The sequence below is a fragment of the Phyllobates terribilis genome, unplaced genomic scaffold, assembly GCF_046119375.1.
Source record: "Phyllobates terribilis strain yellow unplaced genomic scaffold, ASM4611937v1 Scaffold_3__8_contigs__length_932513732, whole genome shotgun sequence".
In the NCBI taxonomy this organism is placed as follows: Eukaryota; Metazoa; Chordata; class Amphibia; order Anura; family Dendrobatidae; genus Phyllobates; species Phyllobates terribilis.
In genome coordinates this window covers 97,698,965-97,718,647 of record NW_027362763.1, presented here as the reverse complement: position 1 = coordinate 97,718,647, position 19,683 = coordinate 97,698,965, and the positions used below count along the sequence as shown (strand labels likewise).

The window sequence follows — 19,683 nt, the reverse complement described above, 5'->3', positions numbered from 1 at the left end:
TATGGGGATAATAGTTATTTGGGCACTTTATATTTCCTTATCCTGGCGAGGGGCCTCAGACATACCAGGTGACTGTAAATGGGGTACAAGTGACTGGACTTCAGGACTCTGGGAGTTTGGTGACCCTGGCAAGGGTCACACTTCCACATGTGCTTATCCATGCGAACGCAGTCGGGGTGGGTTGTATCCATGGGGACACTAAGAACTATCTTGTGGCCGGTGTCAACATAAGCGCAGACAGTATTACCGTGTCCTACCAAGTACAGTGGGTACGGAAAGTATTCAGACCCCTTTAAATTTTTCACTCTTTGTTTCATTGCAGCCATTTGGTAAATTCTAAAAAGTTCATTTTTTTCTCATTAAAGTACACTACACCCCATCTTGACTGAAAAAAACAGAAATGTAGAAATTTTTGCATATTTATTCAAAAAGAAAAACTGAAATATCACATGGTCCCTTTGCTCAGTATTGAGTAGAAGTACCCTTTAGAGCTAGTACAGTCATGAGACTTCTTGGGAATGATGCAACAAGTTTTTCACACCTGGATTTGGGGATCCTCTGCCATTCTTCCTTGCAGATCCTCTCCAGTTCCGTCAGGTTGGATGGTGAACGTTGGTGGACAGCCATTTTCAGGTCTCTCCAGAGATGCTCAATTGGGTTTAGGTAAGGGCTCTGGCTGGGCCAGTCAAGAATGGTCACAGAATTGCTCTGAAACCACTCCTTTGTTATTTTAGCTGTGTGCTTAGGGTCATTGTCTTGTTGGAAGGTGAACCTTCGGACAAGTCTGAGGTCCAGAGCACTCTGGAAGAGGTTTTCATCCAGGATATCACTGTACTTGGCCACATTCATGTTTCTATCAAATTGCAACCATTCGTCCTGTCCATGCAGCTGAAAAACACCCCCATAGCATGATGCTGCCACCACCATGTTTCACTGTTAGGATTGTATTGGGCAGGTGATGAGCAGTGCCTGGTTTTCTCCACACATACCGCTTAGAATTATCACCAAAAAGTTCTATCTTAGTCTTATCAGACCAGAGAATCTTATTTCTCATAGTCTGGGAGTCCTTCATGTGTTTTTGAGCAAACTCTATGATGGCTTTCATATGTCTTGCACTGAGGAGAGGCTTCCGTCGGGCCACTCTGCCATAAAGGCCTGACTGGTGGAGGGCTGCAGTGATAGTTGACTTTGTAGAACTTTCTCCCATCTCCCTACTGCATCTCTGCCACAGTGATCTTGGGGTTCTTCTTTACCTCTCTCACCAAGGCTCTTCTCCCACGATTGCTCAGTTTGGCTGGACAGCCAGGTCTAGTAAGACTTCTGGTGGTCCCATCCAAACTTCTTCCAATTAAGGATTATGGAGGCCACTGTGCTCTTAGGAACCTTGAGTACTGCAGACATTCTTTTGTAACCTTGGCCAGATCTGTGCCTTGCCACAATTCTGTCTCTGAGCTACTTGGGCAGTTCCTTTGAGCTCATGATTCTCATTTGGTCTGACATGCACTGTGAGCTGTGAGGTCTTATATAGACAGGTGTGTGCCTTTCCAAATCAAGTCCTATCAGTTTAATTAAACACAGCTGGACTCCAATGAAGGAGTAGAACCATCTCAAGGAGGATCACAAGGAAATGGACAGCATGTGACTTAAATATGAGTGTCTGAGCAAAGGGTCTGGTTACTTATGACCATGTGATATTTCAGTTTTTCCTTTTTAATAAATTTGCAAAAATTTCTACATTTCAGTTTTTTTCAGTCAAGATGGGGTGCAGAGTGTACTTTAATGAGAAAAAAATGAACATGTTAGAATTTACAAAATGGCTGCAATGAAAGAAAGAGTGAAAAATTTAAAGGGGTCTGAATACTTTCTGTACCCACTGTATGAGTGATCAAGGACTTGTTGCACAATATAATTGTGGGATGTGATTTTTCTTTGTTTTGGGACCTGTGGGGGAAAGTGGTGTCACCTTGTAGCTCGGCTGACAACCAGGTCACAACTAAAAAACTTGACGCACGCCATGGCCAACGAGTTTCTGTTTTCTGTGCTGGCTGGCGATGAGAATGAGGAAGCATCCCATTAAGCTAATGTTCCTGAGCCGGAGGAGTCCAGGGGAAACATTGAACCGCCCAACTCATGGACTTAACTTTGAAAGGTGCTGTGGAGAATGTGACGTTGTTGAATGGGGTTCTTCAGGAGTTGGGGGCCGACACTTGGTTCCCATATTTTGCCATCAATAGGGATCTGTTGTACAGAGTGACCAAAGTAAGGTAATACAGGTAATATAGCAATTATTGATACTAGGGCCCTTCAGATGCAGGGTGTTAGACATGGCTCATTCTCATGTGTTGGGTGGTCACAAGACCCAGGAGCGGATCCTCCAGAGATTCTACTGGCCCAATGCTACAGAGAAATCCTGAGCTACTGTCATTCCTTTCCCACGTGCCAGTTAAACTGACCATTGGCCTCTTCTGCAGTCCCCTAGTAGCATTACCAATCATGGAGGTTCCCTTTGAACGGATAGCCATGGATCTGGTGGGTCCTCTGGTAAAGTACACCAGGGGATATCAATATATATTGGTCGTCCTTGATTATGCTACACGGTACCCTGAGGCAGTACCATTAAGAAACTCCTCTGCTAAGTGTATCGCTCAAGAACTGTTCCATATATTCTCTCGAACTGGCCTGCCGAAACACATATTAACAGATGAGGGGACATCTTTCATGTCAAAAGTCATGAAGGAGTTATGTAAGTCCCTGAATATTTTTTCAGTTCCGGATCTCGGTGTACAATCTGCAGATGGATGGCTTGTTGGAAAGGTTTAACAATACCTTAAAAGCCATGTTAAAGAAGGTGGTAGAAAAGGACGACCGGGACTGGGACTTCATCAGGGAAGTTCCCCAAGCTTCCTCAGGCTTCTCCCTGTTTGAACTAATGAACAGCTGACTCCCCCGTGAACTCCTGGATGTGGCAAAAGAGTCTTGGGAAGCTGAGGCCACACCCTACTGAAGCATGACAGAGCATTTGGCACAGATGCAAGAGAGGATTGCTAACGTGATGCCAATTGGAAAGGTGCACCTCCTCAAAGCACAAGATGCACAGTCCAGGGTATATAATAGGTCAGCTAGAGTGAGACAGTTCAACTCTGAGGTACTTGTGTTGTGCCCATGGTGGAGAGCAAATTTCTGGCCAAGTGGCAGGGCCCCTGTGAAGTGGTGGAAATGGTTGGTGAGGTCAACTACAAAGGTCACCAACCAGGGAAAAGGAAGCCCTAACAAAGTGGATGCTGAATCTTGGAGTTCTTGAAGAGTCCAAGTGTGGCTGGTCCACTCCCATAGTGTTGATACCAAAGCCAGATTGGGAATGGCGGTTCTGTAATGATGACTACCGGAAGCTGAATGAGGTCTCTAAGTTTGACACCTACCCAATGCTCATGTGGATGAACTTATTGAAAGGCCAGGGGCAGCTTGCTACATCACCACCTTTGACCTCATGAAAGGTTATTGGCAAATTCCCCTATCCAATGGAGGCCAAGGAGAAGATGCCTTCTCGACGCCAGACTGATGTTGTTAGTACGCAGGGATGCCGTTTGGGTTTCAGGGAGCTCCGGCCACCTTCCAGAGAGCCATAGACCAGATCTTAGAACCCCACAAAAAGCATGCAGTAGCCTACCTAGATGACATTGCCGTATTCAGCCAGGATTGGCTTGACACCCTAAGGAAGGCAGGCTTTCAACCCTAATAAATGTGCCATGGGGCTGGAGGAAGCCAACTATTTGGGCTATGTTGTAGGCAGGGGTGAGACTAGACCACAGATAAATTAAAGTACTGGCAATTCAGAGTTGGCCACAACCCCTCTCAAAAAAGAAGTTCAGAGCGTTCCTGGGTGGCAATTCAGAGTTGGCCACAACCCCTCTCAAAAAAGAAGTTCAGAGCGTTCCTGGGTATCATGGGCTACTACCGAAGATTTATCCCTAACTTTGCCCTCATAGCATTCCCTCTGACGGACCTCCTAAAAATTACAAAGTTGGCTATGGCTAAGTGGTTCCCATAAGCTGAGGTGGCTTTTTAGGAACTGAAGCTGGCCCTCTATACAATGCCATTGTTGGTGGCGCTGGACAGTTCCAAGGAGTTTGTGGTCCAGACGGAGGTGTGGGATTACGGGCTGATCACTGTCTTGTCCCAGGAGACTAATGGGGAGGAGCACCAGTGTGAGAGGAATTACTCCATAGTGGAGAAAGAATGCTTGGCCATCAAGTGGGCATTGGACGCTCTTAGGTACTACTTGTTGGGCAGGAGATTTAGGTTAGTATCTGACCATGCCCTGCTTAGGTGGATGCGAGAGAGGAATGGGTACAATGCCTGGGTGGGACAGTGGTTCCTAGTCATTCAAGATTTCAGGTTTCAGTTGGAGCATAGGAACAACACGAGAATGCAAATGTCCTGTCAAGGGTGTATTGTTTGCTGGCCTTTGGCAGATGGGGGGTATGTAAGGGTGCAGCTGGACAAGTCCTGGATAGGAGGTATGTGGCTAGTCTCAGTGATGTAGGACCCGGAGAGCTAGGCTCCAGCACGAACAGCGCTGAGATTTTTTTTTAATAGACCCAGATTTTGGATCCTGGTTTTGGGAACAGTCAGAAAAGCTGGGTGGGACTGCCCATTCCCATAACTCCAGGGCTTGGAATGATATATTTAAGGTAGTTCTGTTGCCTCATTCAGTGCATATGTGTGGAAGGAGGAAAAGGCCTGTGTGATACTGTGTGGTTTGTTGTGAGAGGCTGACCGGAAAGTACTGTGCTTTAAATGGGTGAGCCGTGTCTTTTGTCCAGAGACTGTTCCTGTTTATTTTTCCGTTTATACCAAGTAAGGCTGTTTTCTTTTCTTTAAAGATTTATGGACTTTAATTAAATCTACCAGTTTTGTACGAAGCTACTTCTTGTCTGTACCTACCTCAAACTCCGCCAGAATGAGTGGTCCCTTACAATATGAAAAAGAAAAAAAACTTATAATTTTCCAGTTTCACAAAACCCTGTTCCTACGTGCTGTTTTTTTTTAAACTGTGCTTTGTGTACAATAGATCAGGATTATCACATGATGATCGGATCAATCTGTTTTATCTACCCATGATCGCACATTGTTGGATCGTACACTTGTGATTCTGAGCGTTCCCCATAGATTAACAGTAAAGGTGTTGATAGACAATATCACACCGCAGTCTACCACATTCAAAAAGTGAGATGATCGCCACGAAGCCCTGACCTAAATAACTGCTTTCCGTTTTGCTTCTTCTGAGTCTTGAGTCTCCCTGGTATACTGCACATTTGTGCTGAAAACAAGGGCCAGACTATCAGACAGTCTGGATTATAAAATGCTGAAGGTAATTCTCTGTAAATATACAATACAATATTTTTATATGAAACCACAAGGTCCATTCTGATCTTTTTATGGAATTGATGCAGTTTAAAGAACATTTTCCAACTTCCAAATCCTGGAATAACTGGGAGACTCTCAGTAAAAGGGGAGTGCAAACCATATACCAAATACAAATCCAAGACCCCCTTAATTATTACTGACCTCATACCAGACCCACTAACTAAGTATTGACCCCAGAATAGATCCCCTTAATAAATACAGTCCCTCCAGAGTCCCTGAAAGAGACCCCAGACCCAGATTCCTCCTTAATGCAAACCAGACCCTCTAATTTAATGCACATCCCTAATCCAGTCACCCAAGACAATTACAGACCCTCATAATAAATTCTAATCCCAAGGACAAATCTACTCACCTCTATGTATTTTATTAAGGGGGAAACTGGTCTGGGGTCTGTTTTAGTTAAGATATTCTGGATGGTTTAAATTTATTTAAGGGGTCTGTTCTGGGGTTTGTATTAAGGGAGAGTCTTGCCTGGGGTCTGTATTAGTTCAGGGACTCTGGAGAATCTTTATTAAGGGGATCTGTTCTGAATTTAGTATTTTTAGGGGTCCTGGTGTGAGGTCAGTAATTATTTAGGGGGTCTTGGATTTGGATTTGTTATAGGTATCTGGTTTGCAGGTCTGCACTAATATAGACCATGGTAGTTCTTCATTTGTATTAAGGGGGAGTCTGGTAAGGAGTCTGTATTCATTTAGAGAGTTTGTATTTATTTAAGGGGTCTGGTCTGGAATCAGTCTTTATTTAGGGGGTTTGGTCTTTGATCAGTATTTATTAATGGGGTATGGTCTTGGGTCAGTATTTATTTAGGGGGGGTCTGGTATTTGGTCAGTATTTATTAATAGGATCTGGTCTTGGGTCAGTCTTTATTTGGGGGATCTAATCTTGGGTCAGCCTTTATTTAGGGGGTTTATTTTTTGGTCACTATTTGTTAATGGGGTATGGTCTTGGGTTGGTCTTTATTTAGAGAGTCTGGTCTTTGGTCAGTATTTATTAATTGGTTATGGTCTTGGGTCAGCCTTTATTTAGGGGGTCTGTTTTTTGGTCACTATTTATTAATGGGGTCTTGTCTTGGGTCAGTCTTTATTTAGGGGGTCTGGTCTTTGGTCAGTATTTATTAATAGGTTATGGTCTTGGGTCAGTCTTTATTTAGGGGGTCTGTTCTTCGGTCAGTATTTATTTGGGGTGTCTAGTCTTGGGTCAACCTTTATTTTTGGGGGTCTGGTCTTTGGTCAGTATTTAATAATAGGGTATGGTCTTGGGTCAGTCTTTATTTAGGGGGCTGGTCTTGGGTCAGGTTTTTTTTTTTTAGGAGGTCTGTTCTTTGGTCAGTATTTATTTAGGGGGTTTGGTCTGAGGCCTGTATTTATTAATAGGATCTGGTCTGGGTCAGAATTTATCTAGGTGGTCTGATCTGGGGTCAGTATTTATTTAAGGGTTCTGTATTTATATTGTTGTCTGATGAAGGGAGTCATAAGTATGTACTACTTGAGATAGATATATACATATTTGCTTTATACATATGTACAGTACAGACCAAAAGTTTGGACACACCTTCTCATTTAAAGATTTTTCTGTATTTTCATGACTATGAAAATTGTACATTCACACTGAAGGCACCAAAACAATGAATTAACACATGTGGAATTATACAGTTAGGTCCATATATATTTGGACTTAGACAACATTTTTCTAATTTTGGTTCTAGACATTACCACAATGAATTTTAAACAAAACAATTCAGATGCAGTTGAAGTTCAGACTTTCAGCTTCCATTTGAGGGTATCCACATTAAAATTGGATGAAAGGTTTAGGAGTTTCCGCTCCTTAACATGTGCCGCCCTGTTTTTAAAAGGACCAAAAGTAATTGGACAGATAAAATAATTGTAAATAAAATGTTCATTTCTAGTACTTGCTTGAAAACCCTTTGTTGGCAATGACTGCCTGAAGTCTTGAACTCATGGACATCACCAGACGCTGTGTTTCCTCCTTTTTGATGCTCTGCCAGGCCTTCACTGCGGTGGTTTTCAGTTGCTGTTTGTTTGTGGGTCTTTCTGTCTGAAGTTTAGTCTTTAACAAGTGAATGCATGCTCAGTTGGGTTGAGATCAGGTAACTGACTTGGCCATTCAAGAATATTCCACTTCTTTCCTTTAATAAACTCCTGGGTTGCTTTGGTTTTATGTTTTGGGTCATTGTCCATCAGTAGTATAAAATGACGACCAATCAGTTTGGCTGCATTTGGCTGGATCTGAGCACACAGTATGGCTCTGAATACATCAGAATTCATTCGGCTGCTTCTGTCCTGTGTCTTATCATCAATAAACACTAGTGACCCAGTGCCACTGGCAGCCATGCATGCCCAAGCCATCACACTGCCTCCGCCGTGTTTTACAGATGATGTGGTATGCTTTGGATCATGAGCTGTACCACGTCTTCTCCATACTTTTCTTTTTCCATCATTCTGGTAGAGGTTGATCTTGGTTTCATCTGTCCAAAGAATGTTCTTCCAGAACTGTGCTGGCTTTTTTAGATGTTTTTTAGCAAAGTCCAGTCTAGCCTTTTTATTCCTGATGCTTATGAGTGGCTTGCACCGTGCAGTGAACCCTCTGTATTTACTTTCATGCAGTCTTCTCTTTATGGTAGATTTGGATATTGATACGCCTACCTCCTGGAGAGTGTTGTTCACTTGGTTGGCTGTTGTGAAAGGGTTTCTCTTCACCATGGAGATTATTCTGCGATCATCCACCACTGTTGTCTTCCGTGGGCGCCCAGGTCTTCTTGCATTGATGAGTTCACCAGTGCTTTCTTTCTTTCTCAGGATGTACCAAACTGTAGATTTTGCCACTCCTAATATTGTAGCGATTTCTCGGATGGGTTTTTTCTGTTTTTGCAGCTTAAGGATGGCTTGTTTCACCTGCATGGAGAGATCCTTTGACCGCATGTTTACTTCACACCAAAATCTTCCAAATGGAAGCACCACACCTCAAATCAACTCTAGGCCTTTTATCTGTTTAATTGAGAATAACATAACGCAGGGATTGTCCACACCTGTCCATGAAATAGCCTTGGAGTCAATTGTCCAATTACTTTTGGTCCCTTTAAAAACAGGGTGGCACATGTTAAGGAGCTGAAACTCCTAAACCCTTCATCCAATTTTAATGTGGATACCCTCAAATGAAAGCTGAAAGTCTGAACTTCAACTGCATCTGAATTGTTTTGTTTAAAATTCATTGTGGTAATGTCTAGAACCAAAATTAGAAAAATGTTGTCTCTGTCCAAATATATATGGACCTAACTGTATACTTAACAAAAAAGTGTGAAACAACTGAAAATATGTCTTATATTCTAGGTTCTAGTTATATAAATGATATAACTTTGATACCACCATAGTCGTACCGACCTGGAGGATCACGCTGCAAAATAATAATTACTGCACAGTGAAAAAACAAAACCCCAAAAAACTATCACGTAATAGTATTTTATTCATTATTTCACCCCACTTGTAATTTTTTTCCCACTTCTGCCGTAAAATGATCGTCGTCATTCAAAATCACAACTCTTCCTGCAAAAAAAAAAAAAAGAAGAGAAAAAAAAGATGGGTTTGGAAGAAATGGGAGGAAAAAAAAAAACCATCGCAAAAATAGAAAAGGGATTAAAGAGGGAAAGATAAATGATTGCCAGTACAGAAAGCGGGCTGCATAAAAACAAGGAGAAAAAAATAAAGAAAAGTGATGACTCGAAACGCGCGCAAGTCGCATAATTTAACTTGATCTGTATTTTTCATGAAAAACGTATAGCACAGAATATGAACGGGTAAAACGTGCCCGACCAATATGGCTGCATGCACCAGCGTGCGAAGGGTTAACATGCTTAGCAGGAGTCTGACTATTCCCCCATTCAGCATTCCCTGCCTGCAGAGCCGGCCCCTGCCAGTCCCTTCCTGCCCAGCTGGCTGCACTATTGGCTGCAGAGCCGACAGCCCCCCAGCACAGCACAGAGGTGTTATCCCCAGCAGCACACTCAGAGCCATACACACAGGAAGCCCAGACCTGTCCACAGCTCACAGCTCAGCCATGGGAGTGGAGATAGAGACCATCACTCCAGGAGACGGTATGCCACACTATGTGCCCCCCACCTAGCCATGCATTAGATTGTAAGCTCTTGTGGCCAGCCGGGCCCTCTGGCTTCATCGCTAGTTGCTGTTTCTACCTTTTGGTTTTTTTCGTAGCATCGGTGTAGTAGAGCTGAATTTGTCATGGAGCTGTTTCTTTTGTGCAGCTGAGCTTCACGTAACAAAACAGATAACACATCATCGCCTCTGCTATATCTGTATACAGAGATTGGAAAAGGAGCTGCGGAAAAAGTCGGAGCCCCATAAGTAGCGGATAATATTAATATTATTAATGCGTAGTACTGAGAACCCCGAAGAGATCCTCCGCCACAAAATCATTTATCTATCTATCTATTATCTATCCATATATCTATCTATTATCTATCTATCTATCTATTATCTATCTATCTATCTATTATCTATCTATCTATCTATCTATCTATCTATTATCTATCTATCTATCATTTTTTTATCTATTCCTTATATGTTACATTGTTACAATTTGTTATCATGTGTTTTCTTTGTTTCAATAGTATTTATTGTAGCACAGATACATTTGTAATTAGATGATGGATAGAAGGTTAAATACATAGTATCTATCTATCTCATATCTATCTAATGTCTATCTATCATCTATTATATTTATCTATTATCCATCTATCTATCTATCCCATATCTATCTATCTATCTATCATCTATCTATCTATCTATCTAATGTCTATCTATCATCTATTATATTTATCTATTATCTATCTATCTATCTATCTATCCCATATCTATCTATCTATCTATTATCTATCTATTATCTATCTATCTATCTATCTATTATCTATATATCTATTATCTATCTATTATCTATATATCTATTATCTATCTATTATCTCTCATGTATTTTTCTATCTAGCCTTCGATCCATCATCTAATTACAGATGTATCTGTGTTACAGTAAATATTATTGAAAGATGGAAGAAACACATGATATCAAGCAGTTACAATATAACATATCATAACAAATAGATAATAAATGGATAATTCTCCATGCATTATTTACATAGTGCCTGAATATTCTGTAGCGTTGTACAGAGACTCTCATCACTCTCCGTCCCCATTGGGTCTCACAATTTAAATTCCAAATTAATACATACATTAATATTATTATTATGATTATTATTATTGTCATTTCCGGACATTTTCTCCTGTTTGTAAAATACAATCATTTCGGCATATAGATGTAGCAGAGTTGAGTTCACTATATGTCTTATCTCCCATTAAATTATCATAAATCACGGTTTATCCCCCTCCCAAGTACTAGATGACACATTTAGCTCTGCTACATTGGAGATATAGTGAAGCTAATTTGAGATTTAATAGATTTTCGTTCCTACAAGATGTCCGTAGGTTTACCTGCAGTCCTATGTAAAAGCGCAGCTCTGCTACGTCTTGATTCATTCATAGATTTATGTGTATTTTCTTCCCTCGTTTCCTTCTACCCAGTGTCCAGCAGTCCCCAGTCTATATGCTGCACTTATTCCATTCATCCGCTCATGTGTATGCTGGGCATTATCTCTACAATTCTTTGTGCTCTCCATGCGTGCATGTGCTCGCTGAATGCTCGTATGAACGCATGCGGGTTATTTCCATCCAGGTATTTCTTAAGAAAACATATTGTCTTATCTCAGGTCACATTGTTTTATGTAAATCTCCAGAGGTATGGGTAGTGCACGTCTGGGGATTATTGTGTGGATTACTGTATGTCAGGCATTAGACCAATGTAATTGCGGCACATTTTCGGTTGTATATTCACACGGGTAGATACGTTGTACATTTTGCATCCGGAATTTTCAGGCGGACAATCCACCCTACATTACCGACATAGTGGATGAGATTGACCAAATCTAACCCGCGCCATGCGTCAAAAATCTGCAGAAAAAATTGACGTTTGCGGCATTTCTACAGCAAAATGTGCAGCGCAGAATTATTTGCTGCAGATTTTCACTTGTGAAAATCTAGGGGCTATTTGACACATTGCGGATTTTGCTGTGGATTTTCTGTCCGGATTTGTGGTTCAAAATTCGACAATGGAATATGGTAGCAGGAAAGATATCAAAATACTTATCCCCACACTGCAGATGATTTCCTTGCCATGTGAATTCTTTCTGCAGATTTCACCTTTTTGCAATGCACAGGTTGACATCTTCAGAAAACCCACAACAAAATCTGCCAAAAAAAAATCTACATGAAACACCAGAGAATTGGAGTAATGCTAAAGCAACCAGAGAATAAAGAATAAAAACATATTTATTGAAAATACATTACAAATAACATATATGTACACATGCCATATCAAGGTTATATAGAGGGAGGAAACATGGAAACATGCAGGGAGTGTCTGATGTAGCATACGGAATAGCACCATAAAGTCAGGAATAAAGACCAGAAGCAGAAAATCAGCTTTCAGGCAGTCCTGCTGTTGCACACCCATGTTGGACCCAGACCGTGAGTGTCCTCCTTGCGGCCCCTGACGCGCGTTTCGCGTTTGCTGCTTTCTCAAAGGGGTGAAATAAAGCTTGTTCTGTGGTGTGTCACTATATATACCACAGCCAACTGATATTGCTTAATCTACATGTAAAAATCTACATGTACAAAGTAAGGATTTTATTGTGTATCAAAGACAAAATCAGCCACAAAATGCACAAAGGATTTTGACTCTAAGATAAGGGTGTGTTCACACTGGTCTTCTGTCTGGATTCTCCACCCTTAAAGGGGTAATCCAGATTTGGCACGAAAGTCTGCAGTCACTCTATGTTTCACTCTGTGTCACAGCAGACTTGTGAATCCTAACTTTGCGCACAATACGCACTGTCAGGATTCTCCGGTGCCGCGGTGAAACTGGGTGGACATGTGACCACAAGTATATGATATGCATACTCCCAGCCACATTCTGACTAGACATGCACAGCCTCGTTCCATCTCACGGAGAAACCTGCTCTGCACAATGTAAGGATTCACAAGCCTGTAGTCAAATAGAGTGACTGCAGACTTTCATGCCAAACCTGGACAATCCCTTTAAAATCTGCTGCATCTTACAATTCTAGCGAGATTTTGCATCAACATACTGCAAAGAAAATCCATAGTGAAAACTGAAAAGCACTGAAATCTGCATCCCGTCAATTTACTCTGCATATTTTCAGAATGAATTTTTATGTAAAGCATTCACACAGCAATATCCCCAACCGGAAATGTCTTGTGTGGACCTACCCTATTAGTCCCAGCATGATCCTACAGCTGGAGGTGCTAAAGTTGGCTATAGATCGATGTTAATTGACCTAGAAATGTGTTGCCCAAGGAGTACTGACACTCATACTGTGCAGCACAGCATATAATCATAGCCTCGGGAGAGCTTTGACATCAGGATTTACTGGGTTTAGGAACATGTGTAAACATTCAGCTGACCATTAGCACCAGTGATGTCCAACCTCAGATCATAAAAACTTGGAAATAAATAGTTAATTCCACCTATATTTGTATTATGAGCTATCATAGAACCGTACACTTTGGAGACGTGACTGGTGCTCTCTTGTCAGGACCATGGAGATTGCCCAACACCTTGGGGTAGTACCTTTGTCTTGAGTTGTCTTCAGCTGAAGGAGAGCTCATCTATTGTTCCTCCATTATATGTCAGGGCATGCTGTGTGATGTGATTAGATTCAGTCCCTTTGGAGAGAGGTGAACTAAGAGGCTTTTAGACAACCCGTCACTGTTTATGTCTGAAACCTATCTCAACCAGAAAGGGGAAAATGAGAGTCTGGTTTACAGCATAGACATAAGACAGTTGGATGTTAACAATCTAATGTTTATTAGGTCTGCGCTAAACATTTGAAGGTGGCCATAAACATTACAGTTGAGTAGTTTGCATCTTAGATAACCATTGTTGTTTTTTTGTATTTTGGACAACCAGTGCTAGTTGATTGCATTTTAGACAACCTGTGATAATTGCATTTTAGACAACTAGTGGTAGTTGGTTGCATTTTGGACAACCAGTGGTAGTTGGTTACATCTTTGGCAACCAGTGATAGTTGGTTGCATCTGAGAATTCAGTAGTAGTTGGTTGCATCTTGAACAACCAGTGGCTGTTCGGTGCATCTTCTGCAACTAGTCATAGTTGGTTGGTTGCATCTTATGCAACCAGTGGTAGTTAGTGGCATCTTGGACAACCAGTGGTGGTTGATTGCATCATGTGCAACCAGTAGGAGTTGGTTGCATCTTAGGCAACCAGTGGTAGATGCAAAACCTACAGAAGACAAAAAATATATCTCATACCCTACCATCGTTATATATAAATGTAAAGCAAAGTTGCATAATAAATATAGGGTACTTAGTGAACTATTTTTGATCAAAAAAAGTATACAAGCCGTCCCACCAGCGGCAAGGTGACCCTAAATTGGGACGGTACCTATACTGTCTATATTAAAAACCTTACTGTATATCAAAGTTGAAGTAATGCATATAAAAGGGTAGACAAATAGGACCGGGTCCCAACTCCAGACCACCTAGGCCCGTGGTAAGCTACACATATACTAATCAGCTCAACAAAGGGGATGCCACACCCTTAAATTGCACAGAATGCAAACAAGACAGAAAACCAAGCAATGTGAACCAGTGGTAGATGGTTGCATCTTGGACAACTAGTGGTAGTTGGTTGCATCTGAGACAACCAATGGTAGTTAGTTGCATCTTGGACATCCAATGGTAGTTCGGTGCATCTTCTGCACCTAATGATAATTTGTTGGTTGCATTTTGTGCAACCAATAGTAGATGGTTGCATCCTGGACAATCAGTGATAGTTGGCTGCATTTTGGGCAAACATTGGTAGTTGGCTGCATTTTGAACAACCAGTGGTAGTTGGTTGCATCTTGGACAAACCAATGGAGTAATCACTAGACTTTGAAGCCTGGTGATGACTCCAAAGATATATTAGTGCCTCCAAAAGATATTTGGTGACATTATCATTCATTGTCCATGAAGATCAGATACATTCTCGGTGGTTGTTCAACATCATCTTCCTGCTTTTGGCTTTGCTTCTGTTCTAGATGCGCAATGTGACAGGACTGACCTAACGATATTTTTATTTGAACTTGGTCTTCAAGACCTCCAAAATTGTTTTCTCCAGACTGGGCAGGTATGGAAAAATCATGAAAGAACACGTAATTTGTTTACTGCAACTGATAGCCTTAAGAGGAATGATCCACCTAAAATAATCATCTTACCTGCCATATGGTGATCACAGAAGATGAGATCTGTGAGCTAGGACCCACTTACTTCAAAAATCTTGGAGCTCTTTCTAGTCCCCACTCATGTACTGACCTTCATAAATTTCTATCACTTTACTATTATGGCTCCTATATTTTAGAAGTTGATGAGAGGTTCAGCTCACAGAGCCTCAATTATAATATCTATATTACATCTCAGAAGATGATTTGGGGTGGAATTCCCCTTCAAAAACACTTTGAGCTGATAGGACCTGATTAACAAGGGTTCGGCAGTTTGAACAATCCCTACTTTTTAGGCCAGTTCCACGCGTTCAACATTTATGGTCTATGAACAAACCTCAATATCTGGATTAGCTGTGGGTCTCCTGACTCAAAATCAACAGTCACATACAGTATATCCCTACGAGATTGTTGAGTATGTCAGGAAACTGTTCTCGGATCCTGAATGTCAGATGTGTAAAATTGGCCTTAGAAGGATCCTCACAGACTGTCTTTCTGCTAGCATCAACACCGATCAGCTGAAATCTGTTTGGAAACCTGGCGGTAAGGGTTGAAGTTTCCTGTAGTGCCACCACAGGGGAAAATAAGTATTAGTCAGTGTTCATTTAAATCAGTGAGTAGTCTATGTGATGCAGATCCTCCAGAGGAAAACACACCCGGGACCTACGCTTCACTCTTGTGAAGAGGATTCTGGACAGAGGAACACTCCATAAACTAGGAAATTGGCTTTCTAAGTGAAGAATCCCTTAAAGAACCCATACACATTTGAGTTATACTGGACAATAAACAAAACTGTTAAAATTCATTAAAAGAAAAAGTTGCTGAAGATTTTGATCATTTTTTTGAAATTGGGTGATTTTCTCTGGAAATATTTTCTGCTTGGTGTAGACTGTAACTATGTGAGATAATGCACCTCCTGCTGCGAGCCTCCTGCTGCGAGCCTCCTGTGTATATATGACATTCACACTGTACTCCTAGTGTAACTGAGCTGGAGACTAGGGAGGTTCTTCAGAAAAGGTCAGGCGTAGGATGTTTCTATGTTTAAACCCTTCACTTTAGCACCAGATGGGTTAACCTTTTACTCCAAAACCAGATGGCACATCGACCACTTTATACATGAATGATAGTGTACACGTTAACCCGGTAGTTATGCTTGAAATTCAATGACACCACAACAATTATTTCTGCATCTATTGATTGCTTCAATTAATGGAGGACATGCAAGGTGGTCTATAGTCCTCTCTAGCACTATGCTTACCCAGTGTTGGTGACTACATGCATGAACTATCGGCAGTATTTGTGTGAGCGCCAAAAGGTGCTCAAAATTTACAACAGTTGCATCTCGAATTTTATCTCCAATCATGTCCATAAAAATCAGCATCAAGTTGTAGTATCGTTGATTTTTTTAACCAATATTCTATCCCAGTATTAGTGCCCATTTCTGCCCATCACAGTCTCTGTGGTATAGTCAGGAGAATACCTTGGGCTGATGACCTGGGTACCATCAAGAGCATCAACCAACCACTCTACCTTGAAGAATAACTTGGCTTGATGACATAGGTGCCATTGAGGGCATCACTCTACTTTGAAGAGTAGTTTAGGTTGATGGTATGGGTGTCATAGAGGCCATCAACCAACAACTCTACTTTGGAGATTAGCTGTGGTTGATTGCATGGGTGACATAGACGGCATCATCCAACCATTTTTCCTTTAATAGTAGCTTGGGTTGATAGCATGGGTACTATCGAGGTTATCAACCAACCACTCTACCTTGGAGAGTAGCTTGAGTTTATGGCATGGGTGCCACAGAGGGCATCATCCAACCACTCTTCCTTTAAGAGTAGCATGGGTACCATCGAGGGCATCAAACAACCACTCTACAGGGGCCATGGTGCTTTAATACAGTAATCGGGCAGTGGACTGAATCTTTTGCTCCAGGTGAAGGATGATTTTCATATAGGTATTTTGATGGTCATTTGGGTGCAGTAAATTGTACGCTGTTATCAGCTATTTCACGTTATGGAGCGACTGAATGTTCTTTGACTGACAAGAAGATGGTAGATTGTTCCCAGGACCACTGCTTGATGTCATATACTCAGGTCGGAGGACCTCCAGAAAAATGTTGAGTGTGGGTTGATATGGTGACCATTAAACTTTGAAGACCGGGCTCTTTCTGATGCATCCCTTTGCAATTTGTGCTGTTTGTGATATCAAGAACATTACTCTTAATGTTCTTTTCTCCCGCTGCTTCATTTCAGAGCTGCAGTTATTACACAATGTCTCGCCCTATGTGTTAATGATGCAGTCTGAGGCTGTAAGGGTCACAGAGTTTGCTCGGGTTGGGGTGGAGGGCTCCTCTTTCAGATCCTGATGATCTCTGAGAACTCATTGTTACCTAGCAACGGTTAACATGTAGGAGCGTTGACTGGGGAATGCATTACCTGACAGATATATGAACTTGGTATTTGTATTATTATCAGGATTCTGCAGAAGTCTCTACAAATCCCTGTCCGTCCTACAGGGAGTATGATGGAAACACTAAAGAATGTCAGGGATGGGAAATAATGGGGAAGAAGGTGCAGTAATAAAAGGACAACCGCAGTCCTGAGTACTATGCGCTGTTCCCTACATGTTCCAATCCCCTATACAACGCCAACAATAAACATGAGTTCCAGCCTAGGTGGAGGACCAGTCCAGGCTAGGAGAAGCTTGATTGTCATGGCAACATATAATAGTCCCTAATTGTGGGATCATGTTAAAAGTCAATAATGTACATTGATGTGCATAGAAAGTTTAGAATAAAGCCAGCTATCCTTGCCCACGCCAGCGGGGCTAGCCTACCATCCAACTGTCCCCTATGATAGATGATGTTGAGGGAAGAAGAAGGATTGGCCATGTTAGATTTCCATGCCCAATATTTTTGTTCTCAAGAGAGATAAGCCATTGCTGGAGCTGTCTGGCATGGGATTACTACCACATCCCTCTTAAAGGTATTTTTTGGACCTTATGGGAAAACTAGGGACAGAGGGTAACATTGGCTTTGTTTCACGGTCCCAACAGAGAAATTGAGGATAATACATACAAGTGGTCACTAGGGACCCACAGTCTCGTAGGATCCTGATGTTCCTTGTGACCTAACAAAGGGTTCACTGGAAGAGAGGGAGAGCTGTACCATTAGTGATGGGGCAATTTTAAGGAGTCCCTAGGGCAGATAAACAGGATTGGAATCCCTAACCAAGGCCCTAATCATAAGAACACATGGGTGGTCGGGAGGACTAGTTTTCGGCCAACAGCTATGTGAAGTCTGCAAGAAAGGAACCAGTGGAAAAATAATACAAGGTCAGGTGGTCCACCATAGCCAGTATATTGCATGGATGCAGAATGAGCTCTTGAGGTCATGTTTTCGTTTGTAGTAATGGAAGAGATTTCCATGAATACTATATACAGACTATTAAGAAGGAAGAGAATAGCAACGCTCTGTACATAATAGTGCACTTACCAGGAGTCTAGTAGAAAGCCATGACCTACGTTATATGCGATCATTCTTCTTAGAAACCTTTGCAATGCAATTACGTAAACAAATGTATATGTTTTATTTTTTTTTGTATTTTTAGGAAGGACTTTCCCCAAGAAGGGTCAGACATGCGTCGTCCACTACACAGGTAAGATGTACTATGCTTTACTGGTAATGTTTTATGTTCAAGACGTCCTCTGACTCATATTTTTGTGTATGGATTTATGTATGTTGGATGGGAGAATGTCCAATTATTACTAATGATGTGCATCTCCTCTCCATGAGCCAACTTCATCAACCAGAAGCATCAAGAGGACTTGCTTTTACATGCACTATCCAACAACACGAATTTATGATGTTGGGGGATAACCTGTTAAAAGGGTTGTCCAAAATACAAATTGATTTTCATCCTAAATGCCTATCTGTTTATTGCCATAATGTAATTTATTTTCCCCTTCCATGAAACAAAGAGTCATCGGTGACCTTCATTTCAGGACCTGGACTAGTCCCCCCTGCTCTGTCACTGTACGATGTGCACAATGACAGAGCACTCTCTCATTGGCTCAGATCATTAGTAATGAACTAGAAATAGAGTGCACTGTCAGTGCACGTTATAAGATGAATACCCGGCTTGCAGACACCAGAGCTGTCCCTGCAAGTGACGTTACTTGCAGGAGCCACGCTGGCCTCTGCATTCCGGGTATTCCTACAATGTGCTCTTTTGCCGGCTTATTACTACTGATGTGAGCTGGCGAGAGAGTGCACTGTCATTGTGCTCATTGCGCAGTGGCAGAGCAGGGACTAGCCCAGCCCCTAAAACAAAGGTCACCAGTGATGCGCCGTTTCAAGGAGGGGGCAGGGGCTGTACAGTGAATGCGTCTGCCCCCTGATGACGCTTCGTTTGAGCAACCCAGCATATACTGGGATTCTCAAACGAAGCGTCATCAAAGAGGAAGTAGAAAAAAAAGAAAAGCTGTGAGATAGTGTAGTTATGGAAGGTTAAGGAATTTTTAATTAAAGTAGATTAGAAAATACCTTAGATTATGGAATTAAATAGACATGCATTTAGAAAGAAAATTAATTTGTATTTCGGGCTACACCTTTAAGTCTCCTTCGATGTTCTTAAAGGATGCGGTTGCATGGAGTCAATGTTAGTCACTGGCTATATGAAATAGTGCAGATGGAAGTAATCTTATGGACTTTCTGGCCGGAGACTCTATCATTTTGATTTGTGTCTCTTTCCTTTCTTTATTTTATGGTCAAGGACTGCAGAGCATCGGGCAATTGACCTCTAGGATGTTTTATAATAAATAGACATTTATGAGGGAGCAATATGCATGCCTCATACATTTGGTTTTTGCAT

At 41.6% G+C, this 19,683-nt stretch overlaps 1 protein-coding gene across 1 annotated transcript in view; it reads left to right on the top strand.

The window, feature by feature from the left end:
* Positions 1 to 9,374: 9,374 nt before the first annotated feature.
* FKBP1B (FKBP prolyl isomerase 1B) overlaps positions 9,375 to 19,683 on the top strand; it is an 84,484-nt gene continuing 74,175 nt past the window's right edge. Inside the window, exons 1-2 of the mRNA XM_073674083.1 lie at positions 9,375 to 9,535; positions 18,421 to 18,468. Coding sequence (XP_073530184.1) covers positions 9,499 to 9,535; positions 18,421 to 18,468 — 85 coding nt within the window. The 5' untranslated portion in view covers positions 9,375 to 9,498. The remainder of the gene's footprint in view (positions 9,536 to 18,420; positions 18,469 to 19,683) is intronic.